Below are 18,171 nucleotides of genomic sequence, written 5' to 3' on the forward strand. Positions count from 1 at the left end.
GCAAAACTGACTTTTGGTTTGAATATTTATCTGTCATAACCTGCTAAAGATGTCTGAGTATCAGCTTTAGTTCACAGAAGATGGTTAGATAAGGCAGGCACCCACCATGCTCAATACAGTTTCTGCTACATTGAAAATCAACTTGGTTTCTAAAACTAAAAAAAAAAAAAAAAAAGCAGGAGGCTGGAGATATGACTCAGTGTGTAAAGTGCTGTCTGTGCAAACATGAGGACCTGAGTTCAAATCCCAAGTACCCATAAAAAAAAAAAGCTGAATGTAGGAACCCCGTCTGTAAACTGAGCCCTCTTGGCAGAATGGGAGGTGAGTCAGGAGACTCAGAGGCCAAAGGGCATGACATATTCAGCAGAGAACATCTATCCAACCTCAGACAAGGTGAAAGGAAAGGACTAACATCAAAAAGTCTGTCCTCACACGCACGCTGTGGCATGCACACACCTACACACACCTGCACTCACATACACACAACTGATATAAATAAATACTATGTGAGTAAATAAGTATTCAACAGTTTCCTCAAGAAAAAAATCCTATTATAAAATGTAACAGATGTTTGACTATGGTCATTCATCTTCTGGACCTGTTTGTTTTCAAATCAATCACAAATATTCACCTTCCAAGTTCAGACATGAGCGTAAAAAAATATACCCTGTCCCCAGAAGCCAACCAACATACCTTTCATGCATATAATCAACTCCAAGCAACAACTGGATAAACCATTCTACTATCTGGTTTTCAGGAAAGATTTTCCCAGCTTCTTTATATTCCTGAATTTTATCGTCCAGATCTCGGCCCTGAAACATAATAATAACATAATCTTTCATATTTTTAATAGGTAAAATTTTAATACCAAGTTCTCTCAACAATGTAAGGCAAACAAATCCAAGATGGAGTCGCCTATGGAGATACCAAGATGGATGACCCAGGTAGGACCAGCCCCTCTGGGGAGATGAAAACTGAATGTTCTGCACATCTAGAAGTCATCTAACTTTGTTGTCCTATCAACCAAAAGACCGCTCATCTTCCTGAAAACATGGTCACTCCCACAGAAACCCAAACAGAGCTCTTATTCTTAATGTCAGCAGCTACCAGGTAAAATCTGCCATAGCTCCTCTAGTTTATGTCCATCTCACTGGGCTTTATCTTTGCCATCAAGCAAGAAAAATGAATTATATAATGGAGAAGTGTTATCAGGTGCAACACAAATCTGGATGATACTCCTCGAATCTGTGTTCATGTAAGACTAGGAATAATTTTCTTAGTACCCTAACTTTGCATACAGAACCCTAACATAAGTGAAAGTTAAAAATGGAAGACAGTAAGATTCAAATCAGAGACATTAATTGAATGTAGTGACATTTTCCTGAAATGAAATTGGTATTGGCATGGTGCACCAGGATTGACTGCTATGGGAGATTCCTTTGAACTTTAACTTAAATTTGTTTTATTATTAATGTGTGTATAAATGAGAGGGGCATGTGTGGTATAGTTGGAGATAAGAGGACAATTTTCAGAGTACATTCTGTCCTTCCACTGTGGGGTTTGGGATTGAACTCAGGTCATCCAACATGTGGGGCAAGTGCTTACCCTCACTGAGCCACCTTGCAGTCCCAGATCATTTTGATACTGGCAGTGTCTTGGAATGACTGAGTTTCCCCTTCTCTATTAAACTCCAGCAAACCCCTCAGGAATACAGTGGCTGGTGGTGAGTGCATGGTTCTGAACACAACAGGGAAGCATTTAGTCCCTCACATGTTGGTGAAAGGTAAAAAATTAAAATTAAGGCCTGAAGCTGATAATTATGAATGTCTCGATTTGCCTGGCGGTGTCTAATGTGACTGTGATGACAATATGTCTTAATATATTTTAATTACCACAGAAAATAAAACACAGAGTGTTAAATTTTTTGGAGAAACCATATACCTCAAAACTTTTACATTAAAACACTGAAAGATTAAAACTTGCTTGATATGTGTCCTCAGAAGAAAAAGGCCAGAAAAAATGCTTTTTGTGGGATGTGAAGCACAGGTCCCATGGATTGTGCAAGAGGCACCCATCACGGCCATGGGACTATAATAGCAAAAGGAAGCCACATACAGACTATGGCAGAGTCCTCCTCAGATGCAGTGCAAAGGTATTTCTAGCCAACGGGGCAATCGGGAGAGATTAGTTGTAATCAAACAACATGTGGCCAACCGACTAACTGCTTGTAATACAGTTTTTAATTTCCTTCCAGTGCAGTGTGCAAATATTTGCTTAGCACTTTCTCTTTCCAAACTACAAAATAAGAAGTCCAAGACATATCAAACATTCACATGCAGCCTTGATGAAACCACTTTCCTTGCTGGATTTTCTAGGCCAAGGAGAGCAAAGCTTTTTGGAATTAAAAAAAAAAAATACAGTGAATTAATATTTAACTCTTGGCAATAAAAAGAGAGAGACCAGTTCCCCCATCCTTCTCCAAATGTGCTTCTCCAGCACTCACTTTCCAACCTTGGCATGTCTCAGAGTTCTGCAATAGCACACAAACTGTGCAGTAATAGTATTTCTGCAGGTTTTTACAAAGTATTTTTGATAGTCGATCACTGTAGCATCCTAAGGAGAGGAGGAGAAAGCCCTTCAGACAAAAGGTAGCCCACATCTACTACACTGTCTCTATTATCAGCTTTATATTCCCATCCAAGGACTCTAACTGGTGAATATCTAAAGGATATTCTGACTGGTAAACATTTCTAATGTCAGAAAAACAGTGCTTCACCTCCTGGGGAGGAGGGAGAGAGGGGAGGAGAGAGGGACAGATGGATGGAACCTAAAAAAATATGAATGAGGGGCGAGAATTAGAATTCAGTTGGTAAATTGTTTGCTGTGCAATCCTAAGGACACACGTTTGAGTCCCAAAATGTACATGAAAAATCAGGGGATGGTGGTAGGTAACTGCAATCCCAGTGCTGGGGCGGTAGAGATAGGCAGGTCCCTGGGGCTTGACTAACAACCAGCCTGACCTAACTGGTGAGTTTCAGGTCAATAAAAGTCCCTGAAAATAACAAGGTAAAGGCTTCTACAGGAGGTTGTCCTCTGGCCTCCAAACACATGCACACGTGCACGCATGTGCGCACACACACATACACACACACACAAACACTGCATACACACAGGTATGCATACTGCACACACAGGCATGCATACTGCATACACAGACATACACACTGCAAATACTGGCATGTACACTATACACATACACAAATGAACACACACATACACACACACACAAGAAATATTGACACTAGCTTCTTATATCGTTCCAATATTTAGCACTTTAGGATGGCCAACATAAGTATAGCTGTCTTCATAAATTTGGCCTTCAAATATATAATTGCCTATCTCACTTATAATAATACTGATATTTCAAAAATTTATCTGTGAATTAAAATAGCATTCCTTTTAGGAATTTATTCTCAAACTACAAGTTCCTATTGTTGTTGCAGAATATTCCTTTACACTATGTGAAAAAGTGTCACCATGATTGGTTTAATGAAGAGCCAAATGGTCAATAGCTAATCAGGAAGAGGCTAAGCCAGAGTTTTGGGGACAGAGAGGTCTCAGGGAAGAAGGCAGAGTCCCCAGCCAGATGGAAGGGAATCAGGCTGGGTAATACAGAGTAAAGGTAACCAAGCCATGTAAAAGAACATAGATTAAAAGATATGGGTTAATTTAAGTTATAAAAACCAGTTAGAAACAAACCTAAGCTAAGGCCAAGCTTTCATAATTAATAATAAGTCTCCATGTCATTCTTTGTGAGCTGGCAGCCCAAGGAAAAAAATCTCTCTACATATTGTCATTATAAAACCATGCCATTTGAATATGAAGCTCTATGCACTCATGGTGTCTGCACTGTCTTCTTTGAAAGTGAGCATAATTGTTTCCATGGTGACACTGACTGCTGCTCTGCCATTCATCTCTTTAAATCCTCTCCCACCATTAAACCCAGGGCCTCTCAAATGCTAGGCAAACCCTCTCCCACCATTAAACCCAGGGCCTCTCAAATGATAAGCAAACCCTCCACCACAAAGGTTCATCCCCAGGCCCTTCTCACACTTCTCAAATAGCAGAATTTACATGCCCATTTCCTGCATTGATATTCAATGTATGGTTTCTTGTGATTATACCAGATATATTTGTATTATTGAGGAATAAATTGGAAAGGCAAACCCTGAAATAATAGACCTGAAATTGAAATTCTAGAAGGAGCTATACAAACCTCTCTTCATTCTCTGGGTAGAATCATATGAAGAAATGTTATCAGTTCTCACTACAGACTCAACCAAGAGACTGTTCAATCAGTATGAAGATAAGACACCAAAACCCTAAAACCAAGATGATTGTTTTAAGTTACTCCATAGCCTTTCATTTTCATTTTCTTAATTTCTCTCTGAGGGAAAAAAAAAAAAACCTATTGTTTTGCATTCACCATGTTCTTTAATAAGCACTGTGTGGATGTGGGTGAGGTAGGCAAGTCATTCACGGATTAAGACTACACGTATGCTTCCGTATCACAAAGAAAAAAAAAATAGCTTCTGTGAAACCATCTGATTTTAACTCAGCAATGTGGGAGCATTTATTTCTTTTTCTAAACTTAACCACCTAAGTAAAATCCAATTCCTTTCATAAAAGGTCACAAGCTCTTATTGCATATCCTAAGTTTTGTTTTCTCAACTTTGTCTTTGACAAATGTTTAATGATGACTTTCTCACTGCAACAAACTTCAGTAAAAAGAGAATGGACTTGAACTTGAGCCGATATTAACGTTGCCCTTCATTGATGCTACAGTCAGGAAGATGCCCTGTCTCTAATGTTGCCTCTTAAAGTTATACAAAAAGCCTTGATGTGCACTTCTTAGGTTTTGAAAATCTATAACCCAAACTGTCACTTGGTAGATTAATGGTGTCCCTTCACACCCCATCCCAATTAGCCAACATCAGATGGATTTTGAAACACTGAGACCTTGAAGAAGTGAAGAAAACTCTTCTACAGCATTCTAAACACCATCTTTGATTGCCAGGGACAAGTTTAAATCCCCAATCCACTTTTAAAGCTGTCAACAGAAGTGCTTACAACTACTTCAAAGACCAAACAGAACATTCTCAGAAGTCCATACAAGTGAAGTGGGAGTGTTCAAAGAATGGAAAAAGGGATCTCTTCAAGGCTAGAAGGAGCACAGTGCATCCTTCTGCCCTACTTCTCCATTTTAAAGTGAAAAGTCTGCCCCTTATTAATCCATTGAGCTAATATCTAATAATATTGTTCCTTCAACCCCACCATATCTTCAATAAATAAACATTTGTCTGGTACACTTCAAGTTTAGCATGTAACAGAATCATTCAAGTTGCTTGTTTAAAATGTTCAATCTGACTCTGTATTGCTATACAATTGGATAAGATCAAGGAATATGTGTTTTATTTTTATTTTTGTGTATGTGGTTTGTGTGTGTTCATAGGTATGTGGACACATGTTGGTGATATGTGCACACATGTACGTATGACCATGTGGAGTTCCAAGATTGACATCAGGAGACTTTCTTTACTGTATGCCATTTGCTCACTGAAGTAAGATCTCTGAATTGAACCCAAAGCTCACAGAGAGTCTGATGACAAGCTTGCTCCAGGGATCTGATTTCTGATTAGATCCGATTCTGGGATTAGAGGCAGACCACAGCAGCCCTCTGGCTTGGGTGCTGGGGACGCAAACTCAGGTTTCCACACAGGCATGGTTAGCCCACCAATTCATCACCCCATCTGAGAATGTGCTTTTAGCATGCATCCTGGTGCCTCTGGAGCTGTCCCATGGCAAGTTTGAGACGCAGTACTAGGCAGTACCATAAACAGGCCAGAGACTTAAAACTTACCCCATTGTGGAAACATTCAACCCAAAGGCAAAAGATGTCGTTTGGGAAAAACAGGGTTGGATAGGAATTATTTAATAATGATAAGAGCCAGTGACAGGTGTATGGAGCAAGGAAAGGAATACTCTATCACTGAACTGTGGCCTTCTGAAAGCTCACTGCAATAAAGCACATCTACACGGGGGAATGTCAAGCCACACTGTGCTTTTTAAAGCACAGTAAAACAGTCCAGCTTTTAAACAGTTACTGAGAAGTGCCCTCTACTCTTATGGCATGTTATGATTGGTAACACAAATGACAGTTCTGGGATTTAATCAGAAATTCTTTTTGTCTATAATGTCTGATAAAGTTAGCGCATCCTTCCGACTCAGATGGTAAAGTAGTAGAAGAACTTGGCTTTTTTAAATCTCAATATGAAACAATATTCATATTCTATAAAGCATTGGGTTATTGTTTTAAATAAACTATTTGAGAAAATATTAATTATTCTGCTATTTTAACATTTATATTTATATAAAGTCATAGGCTAACTAAAGCCATCCCTCAAATGTTAAGTTTCGCTAAGTTTACGGATTATTGGATATGAATTAATTTCTTTTAACGAAAATTCACTTCAGTTGTCAATCATTATATTACAGTTTTAAACGAAAATTGGTGGTAGTACTTAATTTTTTAGACAGATTCTTCATTCCTCCTTTCCTGGGTACAGATTTCTCAAATCACTTAAGGAAAGCTAAAGACATCTTCTTGTGAACCAACACTTCAAAGTACCTATGCCAGCAGAGCATGGCATTTTATTTTATGTTAAAGAGTCAAAGTATGTCATATTCAAACAAGGTAAGAAGGAGACACAAAAAGCAAATGATCTTCATGGTCTGTGTGGGGCTCACCCTGTGGCCCAGACTGACCTCAAATTTGAGATTTTCTTGCCTCAGCTTCCCAAAGGATGGGATTACAAATTTGTGTCACCATGTCTGATAATATTTTAATTTTGATACTATAAAACCATTAATGGATTGACTTAGAAGCATAAAAATTTGAGACACGTTATTTAAAAATTGAATAAAGTCTAGACTCATATAATAGATACAAAATTAATTTAGAAAAGACTATTTATTTCTGGGTGGAGATGTCCAGGCATGTTCTGTGTAGATGAGATCAAGCTCCCTAAAAACAGCTGTCTCAATCAGAAGCTCCAATGTGTGTACATCACAATGAGATGTCTGATGTAAGCTCATACCATAAAGAATAACTACCAATCAACAGCAAAATGATAAACATCTAGAAATGTCCTTCTGCAAACAACAGATTGTGGAAGATGATGGTACCTGAAGAAACATCAGAACCATGAGCAGTAGCTTCTAGTCTAGTCTTCTTTGAGAGGAAATAATGACTATTACATTAAAATATGTACAGTCAGGAGGATTTCTGGGCTTGCTAGTTTCTAATCGAAGAAAACACAAGCTCTAGGTATAGAAGTAGACCCTGCCTTAAAGTAATAGGTAGAGAGTACTAGAGGAGGAAACCCAATACTTTTTCTTCTGACCTATGCATGTGCACACTCATGTGCACACACAAGTATGTATACAAACACTCACATAGATAAGTATACACATATAAATGTGTAAACACTCACATAGATAAGTATAGACATATAAATGTATAAACACTCACATAGATAAGTATAGACATATAAATGTATAAACACTCACATAGATAAGTATACACATATAAATAAGTCTCTTAAAAATTCACTTCTAATTAGAAAAGAAATGGCAAGAATTTGGGGTGGGGAGGAGCATCCCAAACAGGACACTCACGATGACCGGTAAGCACATAGGGAGTGGTGAAAGGAGGGTGGGGTGTGAAAGGGGCGCAGGGGGATGGGGAAGGTAAGAGGGGAGAGAATCAGTCAAAAGAAATTTTGTCTGAAAACACCAAGATGAAGCCTAATATTGTGAACACTAAGTTAATTTTTTTTTTTAGTAAAAACATAACTCATTTCTAGGCCAGGCACGGAGGTACATGACTGTGCCATGACAGCAATCCAGAACTAGGGGAGCTAAGGCTGGAAGACTGCAAGTTCTAAACCAGTCTGGACCACATAGTGAAACTGGATCTCAAAGGGAATTTTACTCCCTCTCACAAAAGAAAGGAGGAATGTTAAAAAAAAAAAAGACACAGAAGCACACAAGAGCCAAAATTAAAACCATTTGAGCCACAAAACTGGTAACACTAGCATTGGAATATACCCCATAGAGTATAAAACACATCTACCAGTCCATACCGACACAAAGAAATAATTGAAGGAATACTTGAATAGTGAGAGGGAACAGCTCTTCCATATAGGAGAATCCCAGCTAAACAAAAGAAATACACAACTGCAACCAGGCAAACAGCAAAGAAAAGTTGCTGGATGACTGCCACTAAAAGATGCTAGACTCAGAGGGAGAGGCCTTGAGAAGGCACAGAGCACTGGCACAATCTTAATGTATCTTCCTGGGGATAGTTCTCAGCTAAAAGGGAAATCAGTAAGTTTACAACAGAAAAACCCAGGAGACAGAATCTTAGCAAAGTGGTACAAATCATTACCACCAGAGTAAGACAAGTCAGCTTCCCGCAGCCCCTAAACCATACACCAACAGCACAGCATCTCTTCTGTGGCAGGACGTTTAGACCAGGGGACCTCAGCCAGCTCACAAGCAAACATCAGACTAGAACATTCTGAGGTCTCTCAGCAGCAACAAAACCACTTGTTAACACTCATCAAAAGTGTCATGACAGTTATATATACATTTTAATAAAAACCAAGGCAGCAAAGGGAAGCTGTTGTGGATATAGATGCCACCAAGGAAACACAATTCAGTAATAATAATGCCCAAGTTTCCACCACTGTACTGCAGTGTCTTAGTGGCTAACACTGGGGATGCACTCAGCTGCAAACATGTTGCCATCAAAGGTGAAGAAGTATTGGTTACTAAAAACATCTCCCACTTTAGTACCCCTGTGCTGTTTCCTTTTACTCAGTGCCCCAACTCTACTTGCTGGAATTTTCCCCACACTTCAAGTTCGAATATAATAAGCCACCCCCATCAGAGTTCCCACAGTCCCAAGTTACTCATAACCATCATTCTTGTGACACCATATATTTTAACCATTGATGGAAACGTCTCATTTAACATGCCAGACAAATTCATTAAAGAAAGTTGCCATACGACCAGGGATTTGGCTCAGGAGTAGAGGGCTTTCCCAGGATGTCAAGGCCCTGGTCCCAGCTCCCAGCACTGGGAAAACAAACCAGTTACCACATCATCTGTTACCCCAAACTATATTGGAGAACTACACCTGACACTGAGTTGGGGCTCAGGAATGGCTCTTGGCAGGCTCAGAAAGTGCCAATAACTAATATTGAATACTAATTTATCTGTAAGCATGAGGACTGAATTACCAAGGTGATAGGGAGCTCATGTGGGTTAGGGACCATATTTCTTCTTTCTACAGAGATGCATGTGGTGAGCTGGACTGAAACAGCTGCCCAGGGGACAAGGAGCAGGAACTGGGTGATCATGATGAAACACAAGACCCGGCCATCAGCTACACCCACAGGCAGGGCCAGACTCCCCTAATCCTAAAACACTGACCATCTCTTCTTTCTTACTGTATTTTCACACTAAGCATTCTCCTCTCCCTCCCCCAGTTCTAACCCTGGCTGTCCATTAAAATCACTCAGGGAGCTTTCAAAAATCCTGGTACCGAGCTGTAATACCCTGGCCAAATAAGTGAGGGTTGCAGAGGTGGGACTCAGGCCCAGGCAGTTTTGAAAGTCTGCAGCTGAAGGCTGGAATGACCATTCTGCCACTACACTGATGTAGCTGTTGAAGCTGTTCTATCACCAAACAGGAAGCAGAGCAGTTCAACTGTTACCACCCTTGGCTGAGAGTATACGGTCTTCCACCACGGCCCCTCTCTCCTGGAGATTTATGACCTCACCCCTCCTCCATCTACTACCTGAATGCCTAGGTTTCTGGGGACACCTGGTCCTCACTCATGTGGAAGACCTCCAGGGGGTATGGCAAAGGTCTCTGGTGCAGTACACTGTTAGATGCACCCGTGAGGGAGGACAAAATGTGTCTAACATATATGTCAGGGGATGTATCCAGTATTTTCTCTTTTATCATCAGTGTTTGATGGCAGTGAGGCAGGAGCTCAGAGCAAATGGTAAAGAATACGCTAAGAAACAAACATCCTCGAAAGTAGACAGGAAAGTGGCGGGAGAGGATCAAATGTAGGGGAGCTGACTGGAGAAGAGGGGTGGGGATGAACACAACCACAGGACATTCTAAGTGCTCGTGAAGATGCCACAGTGAAACTCATTACTTTGTATGGTTGACAAAGCTAATAGAAATGTTTAAAAAAGAAATGTCTGAATGCTAACTTCTTTGTGGTTCAATATGTAGGCCTAAGGTGTTAATTTAAAAATGAATAAGGAAAACTCTCATGTGTTGAAGTCTGAGATGATGCATATGATTACAGCAGTCAGGGACGTAGGGTGTGGGTGGCTTCCAGCCCATGACTCCCCACTTCCACTGCATAGTCACTGGACGTGTGAGAAGAGAGCCTTCCTTATGAAAGAAAGCCTGTGGCTGTGAGAGAAGAGGTAGCAGCTGAGGGGCCCAGGGAGCTGGGGGAGCCTGAAGAGGTGGGGCTCGGAAGAAAATGTGTTAGAGAAAAAGTGATGGCCTAAGGTGAGATGTAAGAAACTATGCAGGAAGGACAGGAAGGAGAGCGCACATAGCTCCATCTCCAACTTGTGTGGAGAAGAACAGAAGTCATCAGTGTACTGTGGGGTGTCTTTCTGTATGCTGTGAATATATGTTGCTCTCATTGGTTGATAAATAAAGCTGTTTAGCCAATGGTGAGGCAGAATAAGGTTAGGTGGTACATTCAAACTGAAGACAGAGACGAAGAAGGGTGAAGTCAGGCAGAAGCTGTGAGCCACCACCCGGAGAAGCAAGATGTGAGAGAACAGGTAATGCCTGAAGCCATGTGGCAAAACAGTGTAGGAATGGGCTGAGTTAAGTTGTAAGAGCTAGTTAGTAATGAGCCTGAGCCATAGGCCATACAGTTTGTAATTAATATAAGTCTCTGTGTGTTTACTTGGGACCAAGGGCCGTGGAACGGGTGGAACACAGGAAAACTTCCAGCTATACCAGTGGTCCAAATGTCCTGCTGCTTTGGTAGCTTTGGAACCATCAGACGGCACCTGGCTCTGCAGCTCAGGCTGGCCTTGGATTTGTGATCTTCCTAGTTTTGCTTCCTTCATGCTGGTATTATAGCACCGAAATACCAATTGGAGGATACTTTGTCTATGTATTTATTACGTGCATATGTAGTGTGTATATGTGCATGTGTATGCGGGTGCACGTGTACATGTGTCTGTGTGAATGTACATGTGTATGTACCTGGTGTTTGTCCGCTATCACCACTTCCTCATGTTTTGAGACAGAGTCTGTCACCGATTGGCTAGACTGGGCAGCTCTGGGCATCTGCCTGTCCTCACCCCTGAGTGCTAAGGTTTGGACACATGCCACCACATCCAGATTTTCCACAGGTTCTGGGGTCGACACTCCATCCTTACACAGCAGGCTCTTTACTGGCTGAGTCATCTCCTCAGTCCCTGGTTGCCTGCTTTTTCACACACATAATCTGAGGTGCCCAGTGGGTTGAGCAGCAGATATAGGCATATCACGGTAGCATGACTATATTACAGACTTGACAGGTCCCAAATTAAATTTTCTAAGAGGAAACATGGACATAGATCAGCTACTGCAATGGGGATAATATTTTTTTAATAAGGCCAAGATTTAGTTACCTGCCATTTCCTATATCAATAATTTTACCTCAATTAAGAAAAAGATAACATCAGGCCTGAGCAAGTTAAGAGTGAATTTGCATCTGAAGATGAGAAATATCTCTGTTAACAAGAAGGGAGCAACATGCACACATCATTTCTCAGGCGCCTGGGAAGAGGCAGCCTGATGGCTCAGGATCCACAGACCCCTGGAAGCTCAACAGCTGTACAGTGCAGCTGGCAGCCATCACCATGGCAACATGCCCTCCCAGGAGAGCAGCTTGGTCCATAGAAACCAACCATCATTTAAAAATTAACGCAGATGATCCTGCATTGGATCCTGCACAACAAAAACCATTTTTATAGAAATGCCCTTTCTAAAGACATAATTGGAACAAATGAGCAAATTTGAATATAGATTGTGAATTAGATGGGTGGTTCTCAAACTTCAGCTTGCTTCAGACTCACCTGGTAAGCTTGTCAAAACACAGATGGCTGAGCCCCACCCCCACAAAGTCTGATTCAGTATGGCTGGGCTTTGGGCCAGGACTCTGTATTTCCACCAAGTTACCAAGTGGGGCTGATACTACAGATGTGCGAATCCCTTGAGGATTATAGTGGCTTATTTCACTATAATAACACGTTGTTTCGATGCTAATTTCCTGAGTTTTTATCACTTTAACTGTTGTTATGAAAGAGAAGGTCCTTGGCCTTAGAAAATACAGTAGCTATTTGGGAAAAGGTTAGATCTGGAACTTTGTGTTAGTTAGCTTTCTGGTGCCATGACAAAATGTGTGAGAAATAAACTCAAAAGCAGAAAAGACTTACTTTAACTCCAGGTTCCAGGCAGTAGTCGGTTGCCACTGTTGCCTTGGGGGCTGTGATGAGACAGATCATTACAGGTGGGAAAGCATGTGACTGAGAGAAGCCACTCATACCCTAGCAGCTGGGGAGGAACCTAGTGTGTGAGGGAGGCTTGCATTCCAACACCACCTTCAAAGGAATGGGCCAATGTCCTCACTTTCCTAAGGCCCCACCACTAGAAATTTTCTACAGTTTCTACCACCTCCCAATAAATAGGCTAGCAACTAAGCTTCTATATCACATGGGCCTTAGGGAGGTGTTCAAGCAGTTCAAGATGCAAACTACAACATGTTTATTCTCAAGTAGTTCAGGGAAAAGCTAGGTAGAGTGAAATTACAGTAATTTTTTTTAAAATATCAAAATTAACATGGGAAAAAAGTTAGAGAGTGTCATCTACACCTGTCACACGTGGCAGCCACTACCTGCACAGGCCACTTCATTTTAAGTTAATTAAAATTAAACAAATTTTGTTTATACCTAATTCATTAATTCCAAAGATAAAAAGCCAGTGTGACTAGAGGCGACTGTGGCAGAAGGCACAGGCCACTCAGTTTTCCCACACCTTCCACTGAGCAATGCTGACCTCAGTTGAAGGTGTTTTAATATATGGAAAGCATCTTTAGATAAATTTAGTGTGTCCCCAGGTGTGGTGGCCAACACCTACAATCTCATTTCTTGGGAGATGTAGGCAGGGGGATCAGGAGTTGAAGGCCAGCTGTGGCTACATGGTGAATTTAGAAACAACCCGAATTACAGAGACAATATGTCAACATTTTATAAACAAATGAGTGTGCCAAAATCAGCAGTGGAGAAAATAATCATCATGTGTAGTAATAGTCAATTGTTTTCCTGAAGAAAAAATTTATCATCTAAGGGAGCTAAAGAAGTCAAAGTATTAAATAAGAACATGTAGAGTACAGCATAGCTATGTTGGAAACACATTTTCCAGAGTGGCTCTTCAATGCTACCATCCTATGCTCCTCATCATCTTACTGATTTTCTTAACAATCCATTAGGTCAAGAAGTTACATATCAAAGTAACTGGTATTCATCACCACTTCTCTCTCTCTCTCTCTCTCTCTCTCTCTCTCTCTCTCTCTCTCTCTCTCTGTCTATATCTCTGTCTATATCTCTGCCTCTCCCTCCCTCTCTCCTCCAAGCAGAGAAGGAGCAAGCCAGGAGAGTGATTTAAAGGAGAAAGGCCAAGGTTTAGAATACTCCAAGTTCATTCAGATGAATCTGACTCCTGGTTTCTTAGTGGCTGATGCAGCAGTAGATGTGGAAGCAGCATAGGGGGTCTGGGTACAGTCTCTACTCTTTCTTCTGCCTCTCAAATATACAGCACCCTCAACTTCCATCTGGTTGTCCAAATTCTTGAAGCCAAACAAGCCTTCCTTCTGTTCCACAAAGAGACTTCTTTCTTCCCAACATAATTTCCTTGGGGTCCCAGGGCTACCCAAGTAATGGGCTGACTAATTTCATTTTCTATGGTTTCAAATCCTCCTAAGAAGTATTTGGATAGCCTAGGTCAAAGACCATGTAGGCATAATTTAAAGCATGACATCTTCTAGTATGCTCTGTCTGACCTCACCCATCCTATACCTAACCTCTGAGTTGTAAATAAAGATCCACATTTGTCCATCTTCTCCTCACTCATCTTTCTAAGTTTCGTGCTCATTTCAGACTCAGAAAAGCACAAAGCTGTTACTCCAAAATAACTGAGAGTCACAGAGAAAAGTGCAAATACTAAGCCATAATTCACAAGTCAACAAATAGGAGGAAATGAGACATATTCAAAATTTTAAACATCAAGCAATAGAACTGGAAATCAAAATGTGAGCTATGCCTCCACTGTACGCAGGCCTTGGTTAAGAGTCTAGATGCCCATCTAAGCATTCATTATACGATTATAGGAGGTTTGAACAACCTGTCTCCATAAATGTAAAAGCACTCCTCTGCAGATATTCCTTCTTTTTTTATGGTTTTTTGAGACAGGGTTTCTCTGTGTAGCTTTGCACCTTTTCCTGGAATTCACTTGGTAGTCCAGGCTGGCCTCGAACTCACAGAGATCCACCTGGCTCTGCCTCCCCAGTGCTGGGACTAAAGGCATGCACCACCACTGCCCGGCTCAGATATTACTTCTTAAATATCCACTATGACTGATTTGTCAAAGGGAGAAAAACAATCCTTAAAAATTAGTTTGTCCATTGAGGAATGGAATATGGGAATTTGGGGGCTGGCAGTCCAAGAAATCCTGCTGCATTTGGCAACAAATCTTGACAAAGAGACTTATTAACTATTAATGCTCAGCCTTAGCTTAGGCTTGTTTCTAGTTAGCTTTTAACTTAAATTAACCCATTTCTATTAATCTACATGCTGCCCCAAGGCTCATTTACCCCATCTACAAACTGTCCATCCTGCTTTCCTGCTTCCTCCATGTCTGCCTGGCCCCTGGCTGGCTGACTCCTTTCTCTCTCTGCCTGCCAGAACCAACTATCCCTCCTCTGTCTAGCTATTGGCTATTCAGCTTTTTATTAGCCCAATCAGGCAAGCAAGATAAAGCAGCAACACATCTTTACATAGTTAAACAAATGCAACATAAACAAAAGCAACACATCTTTACATAGTTAAACAATTATTCTGCAACACAAACAAATGCAACACATCTTTACACAGTTAAACAAATAATCTATCCCACAACATTTGTCAGTTACTTAGAGAAGATTATTCTTAATTACAAGACATAAGACACCAGGCCTTTAGAGTCCAACTTGCTGTTTGATAACAAAACTTTTGAGATATCTCTTTATATAAAATTTTTACCATGCAAAAGATTTTTACAAATATTTCTAAGAGAAAAAAGTCTCACCTCACAGTATTCTGTGATAATGCAAAAATTATTCTGCTCCACAAAGCTTGCATGGAACTTGACAATGGCTGGATGATTTAGCTTGGAAAGGAGCTGGGCTTCCACATTGGCTTGAACAGTTTCATTTGGATTTAATTCTCCAACAGAGATTTCCTTGAGTACCTTTCTGCAGACAAAACAAGAAAAAACAGAAGTGAAAAGAAAAAGAAATAAAGACATTAAGAGTTGAGAAATACATTTAACACATATGAGCAAGTAGTATAGAGTCCCCTCACTATGCCCAGGTGATCGGCCCTCAAGGATCAAGTTCTGCCTGCTATGGTACTGATGCCCTAGGCCTACTTCCTATCTGGGCAGTACCATGGTGTCCCACAGCCTCTGACCTGCACACCTATTCCCTCTACAGACAGAAGGACAGACATGGAATCTTGAGCACCACCGCTGGGATGCTCCTCCTCCATCTCACTGGACATCTGGCTTCTTTCATGGTGGTCTGTTTCCATCTCTGTGTGTTCCATTTTGTTTGTATCTGTTTATACTCATCACTACTTTTCTATTTCTGTCTATCTTAGACATCCTCTTTCCCTCACTCCCTTTCTGTGTCTTACTCTGCTGTGTGTGTAATATCACTCTTGCTCACACTCACTCTTGCTCTCCTTCTCGCTGCTCTAAAATGGCCCCAAACCTATCGATTGAATGTCAGTCGGAATGCATGCTATTTATTCATTCTATCCTAACTGTCCTTGAAATGCCATGCTTTATTGCTGGCAAGATTTAGGAAGACAAAGTTTTAACTGAAAATATTGATAGAGATAGTAAGAATTTCGATCCTGGGTAAATACAAGATCTCACTAAATCTCCAAATCATTAATTTAAAAATTGTGATAGCACCACAAAGAACGGACCAAAACACTACCTCTCCCCATCTAAGGAAAAAAAATAGTCTGATGAGCAAAGCAATTATAGCACCACACTGTAAACTAGATTGCCTGGGGACAGCACTTTAGCACGCCAATTACACTGTGCAGACAGATGCTGCTGATTGCCAGGGAGCCTGGCTGCTCATTAAGGCAAGTTCTGGAGGACTCCAGCTAGAAAACACTTTGCAAAAACTGTTAAGAGTCACTACCTGGGCATATTAGTAGAAATGCTTAATTAAAGGCTGTAACCGACTCATAGACCAGCCCTCAGACCCCAGTCATGTCAAACAGGTGTTCACTCTGTCCTTGCCATATGGAGTGGCCAAAGCTGGTCGACAATCTGGAATGCCCAGGAACTTCCTTCCTTCTGTTTGGGAGATGCTTTCCCAAATCTTTGGGTCTAATTCCAGATCTGTTTCTGGCATTATGCTCACTATTACGAATTTACTTATGATATAAACTGATGGAAGAGGAATATCAGTTTATCCTTGCTAGGAAAAAATGAAGCCAAGGCTTGCCAGAACAGTCTGACAGTGACAAGTGGCAAGAATCATGCTTTCATGTCACTGGTGTGCAGTTCTTACTGGGGCGAGCCCGTAAAACTGTAGTCCAAACTTGGGTTTCTGAGTTCTCCGTCTACCCTGTAAAGAATAAGTCTGGATAACTAGATGTACATGGGTGTGCTCTATGAGAAGAGATAAAGAGGGATCTAACCAAAGGATTTAGATTTTGATAATACATAATGAAGCTGGAGATGTGTAATGTTTTAAATTTATGTTTCAATGGATGTTGTTCTAATTCACTAATTGTTTCTTCTACCCAGCCAAGTACCAACCCCAACTACACTAAGGAGGCTCCTACCACTGCCTAAGGAGTGCTAGAAGCTGGTCATCCACTCAGACAGCCGTTCCCTCCATCTGGGTTACTGAGGAATAACAGCGATTGCCTTGGGCAATGTCAGACCTTGCTACTGCAGGCAGCCATGGGACTCAAGCTTTGCAATTGCAGTCAGTGTACTACTGTGTGCATCTGAGTGACAATCTGTGCTTTCAATGATTTCAGTAGCATTATAAATGAAGGGGGCAGGGAGATGCTTCAGTATCAGTTGCACAAGCATGAGACCTGACTTTGGAACCCTAAATATCAAGTATAATCTGAGCATGGAGGACGAAGAGATCCATGGGGGCTCACTGGCCAGCCAGTCTAGCCAATCAGTGAATTCTAGGTTGAGTGAGAAACCCTGTCTCAGAAAGGAAGGTAGAGAAGACATGTCCTTGCCAACCTCTGACCTCTTTACACACCTGCACACGCACACACACAAATGAAAATTCTAAATCAGAAACTCTGTCCTGCAAGTTGAGAGTGTAAATATGAAAAACTTGTAAAGTGCCCTCACCCTCTGGTGTTAGAGGATTAACATTTGAGTTTTCTGCTGGACCAATAAAAAAAAGTCACATTTTCTCCAAAACCTCAGAAGGAAACCCTTCGACTCTGAGATGACCATCATTGATAATATACTTTTCTTAAAATGTAAGCATTTTAGCATGTTCATTCTAAAGGTTCTCCATAGTCCATTCATTTTAAGCTCATCCCATCCCCAAGAAAATCAGCAGGGAACTGACAGTTCCCACAAAGAACACATGGATGGCAGGTGTGGGCTCTCTCCAAGAGATATACAGGCTTTGGCGTCCTCCTCCCTTTTCCAGAAGTTTTTCAGTGTATTATAACTTTAAAATTCATTTAAACACTT

At 41.0% G+C, this 18,171-nt stretch overlaps 1 protein-coding gene across 1 annotated transcript in view; it reads right to left on the reverse strand.

Moving 5' to 3' along the window:
• The window catches only part of Nek11 (NIMA related kinase 11), a 233,011-nt gene that overhangs the window by 164,530 nt on the left and 50,310 nt on the right, over positions 1–18,171 (reverse strand). The window contains exons 3-4 of the mRNA XM_036193523.1: positions 15,502–15,667; positions 694–812 (exon numbers count right to left, since the gene is read on the reverse strand). Coding sequence (XP_036049416.1) covers positions 694–812; positions 15,502–15,667 — 285 coding nt within the window. The remainder of the gene's footprint in view (positions 1–693; positions 813–15,501; positions 15,668–18,171) is intronic.

The sequence above is a fragment of the Onychomys torridus genome, chromosome 7 (assembly GCF_903995425.1).
Source record: "Onychomys torridus chromosome 7, mOncTor1.1, whole genome shotgun sequence".
NCBI classification, from domain to species: domain Eukaryota; kingdom Metazoa; phylum Chordata; class Mammalia; order Rodentia; family Cricetidae; genus Onychomys; species Onychomys torridus.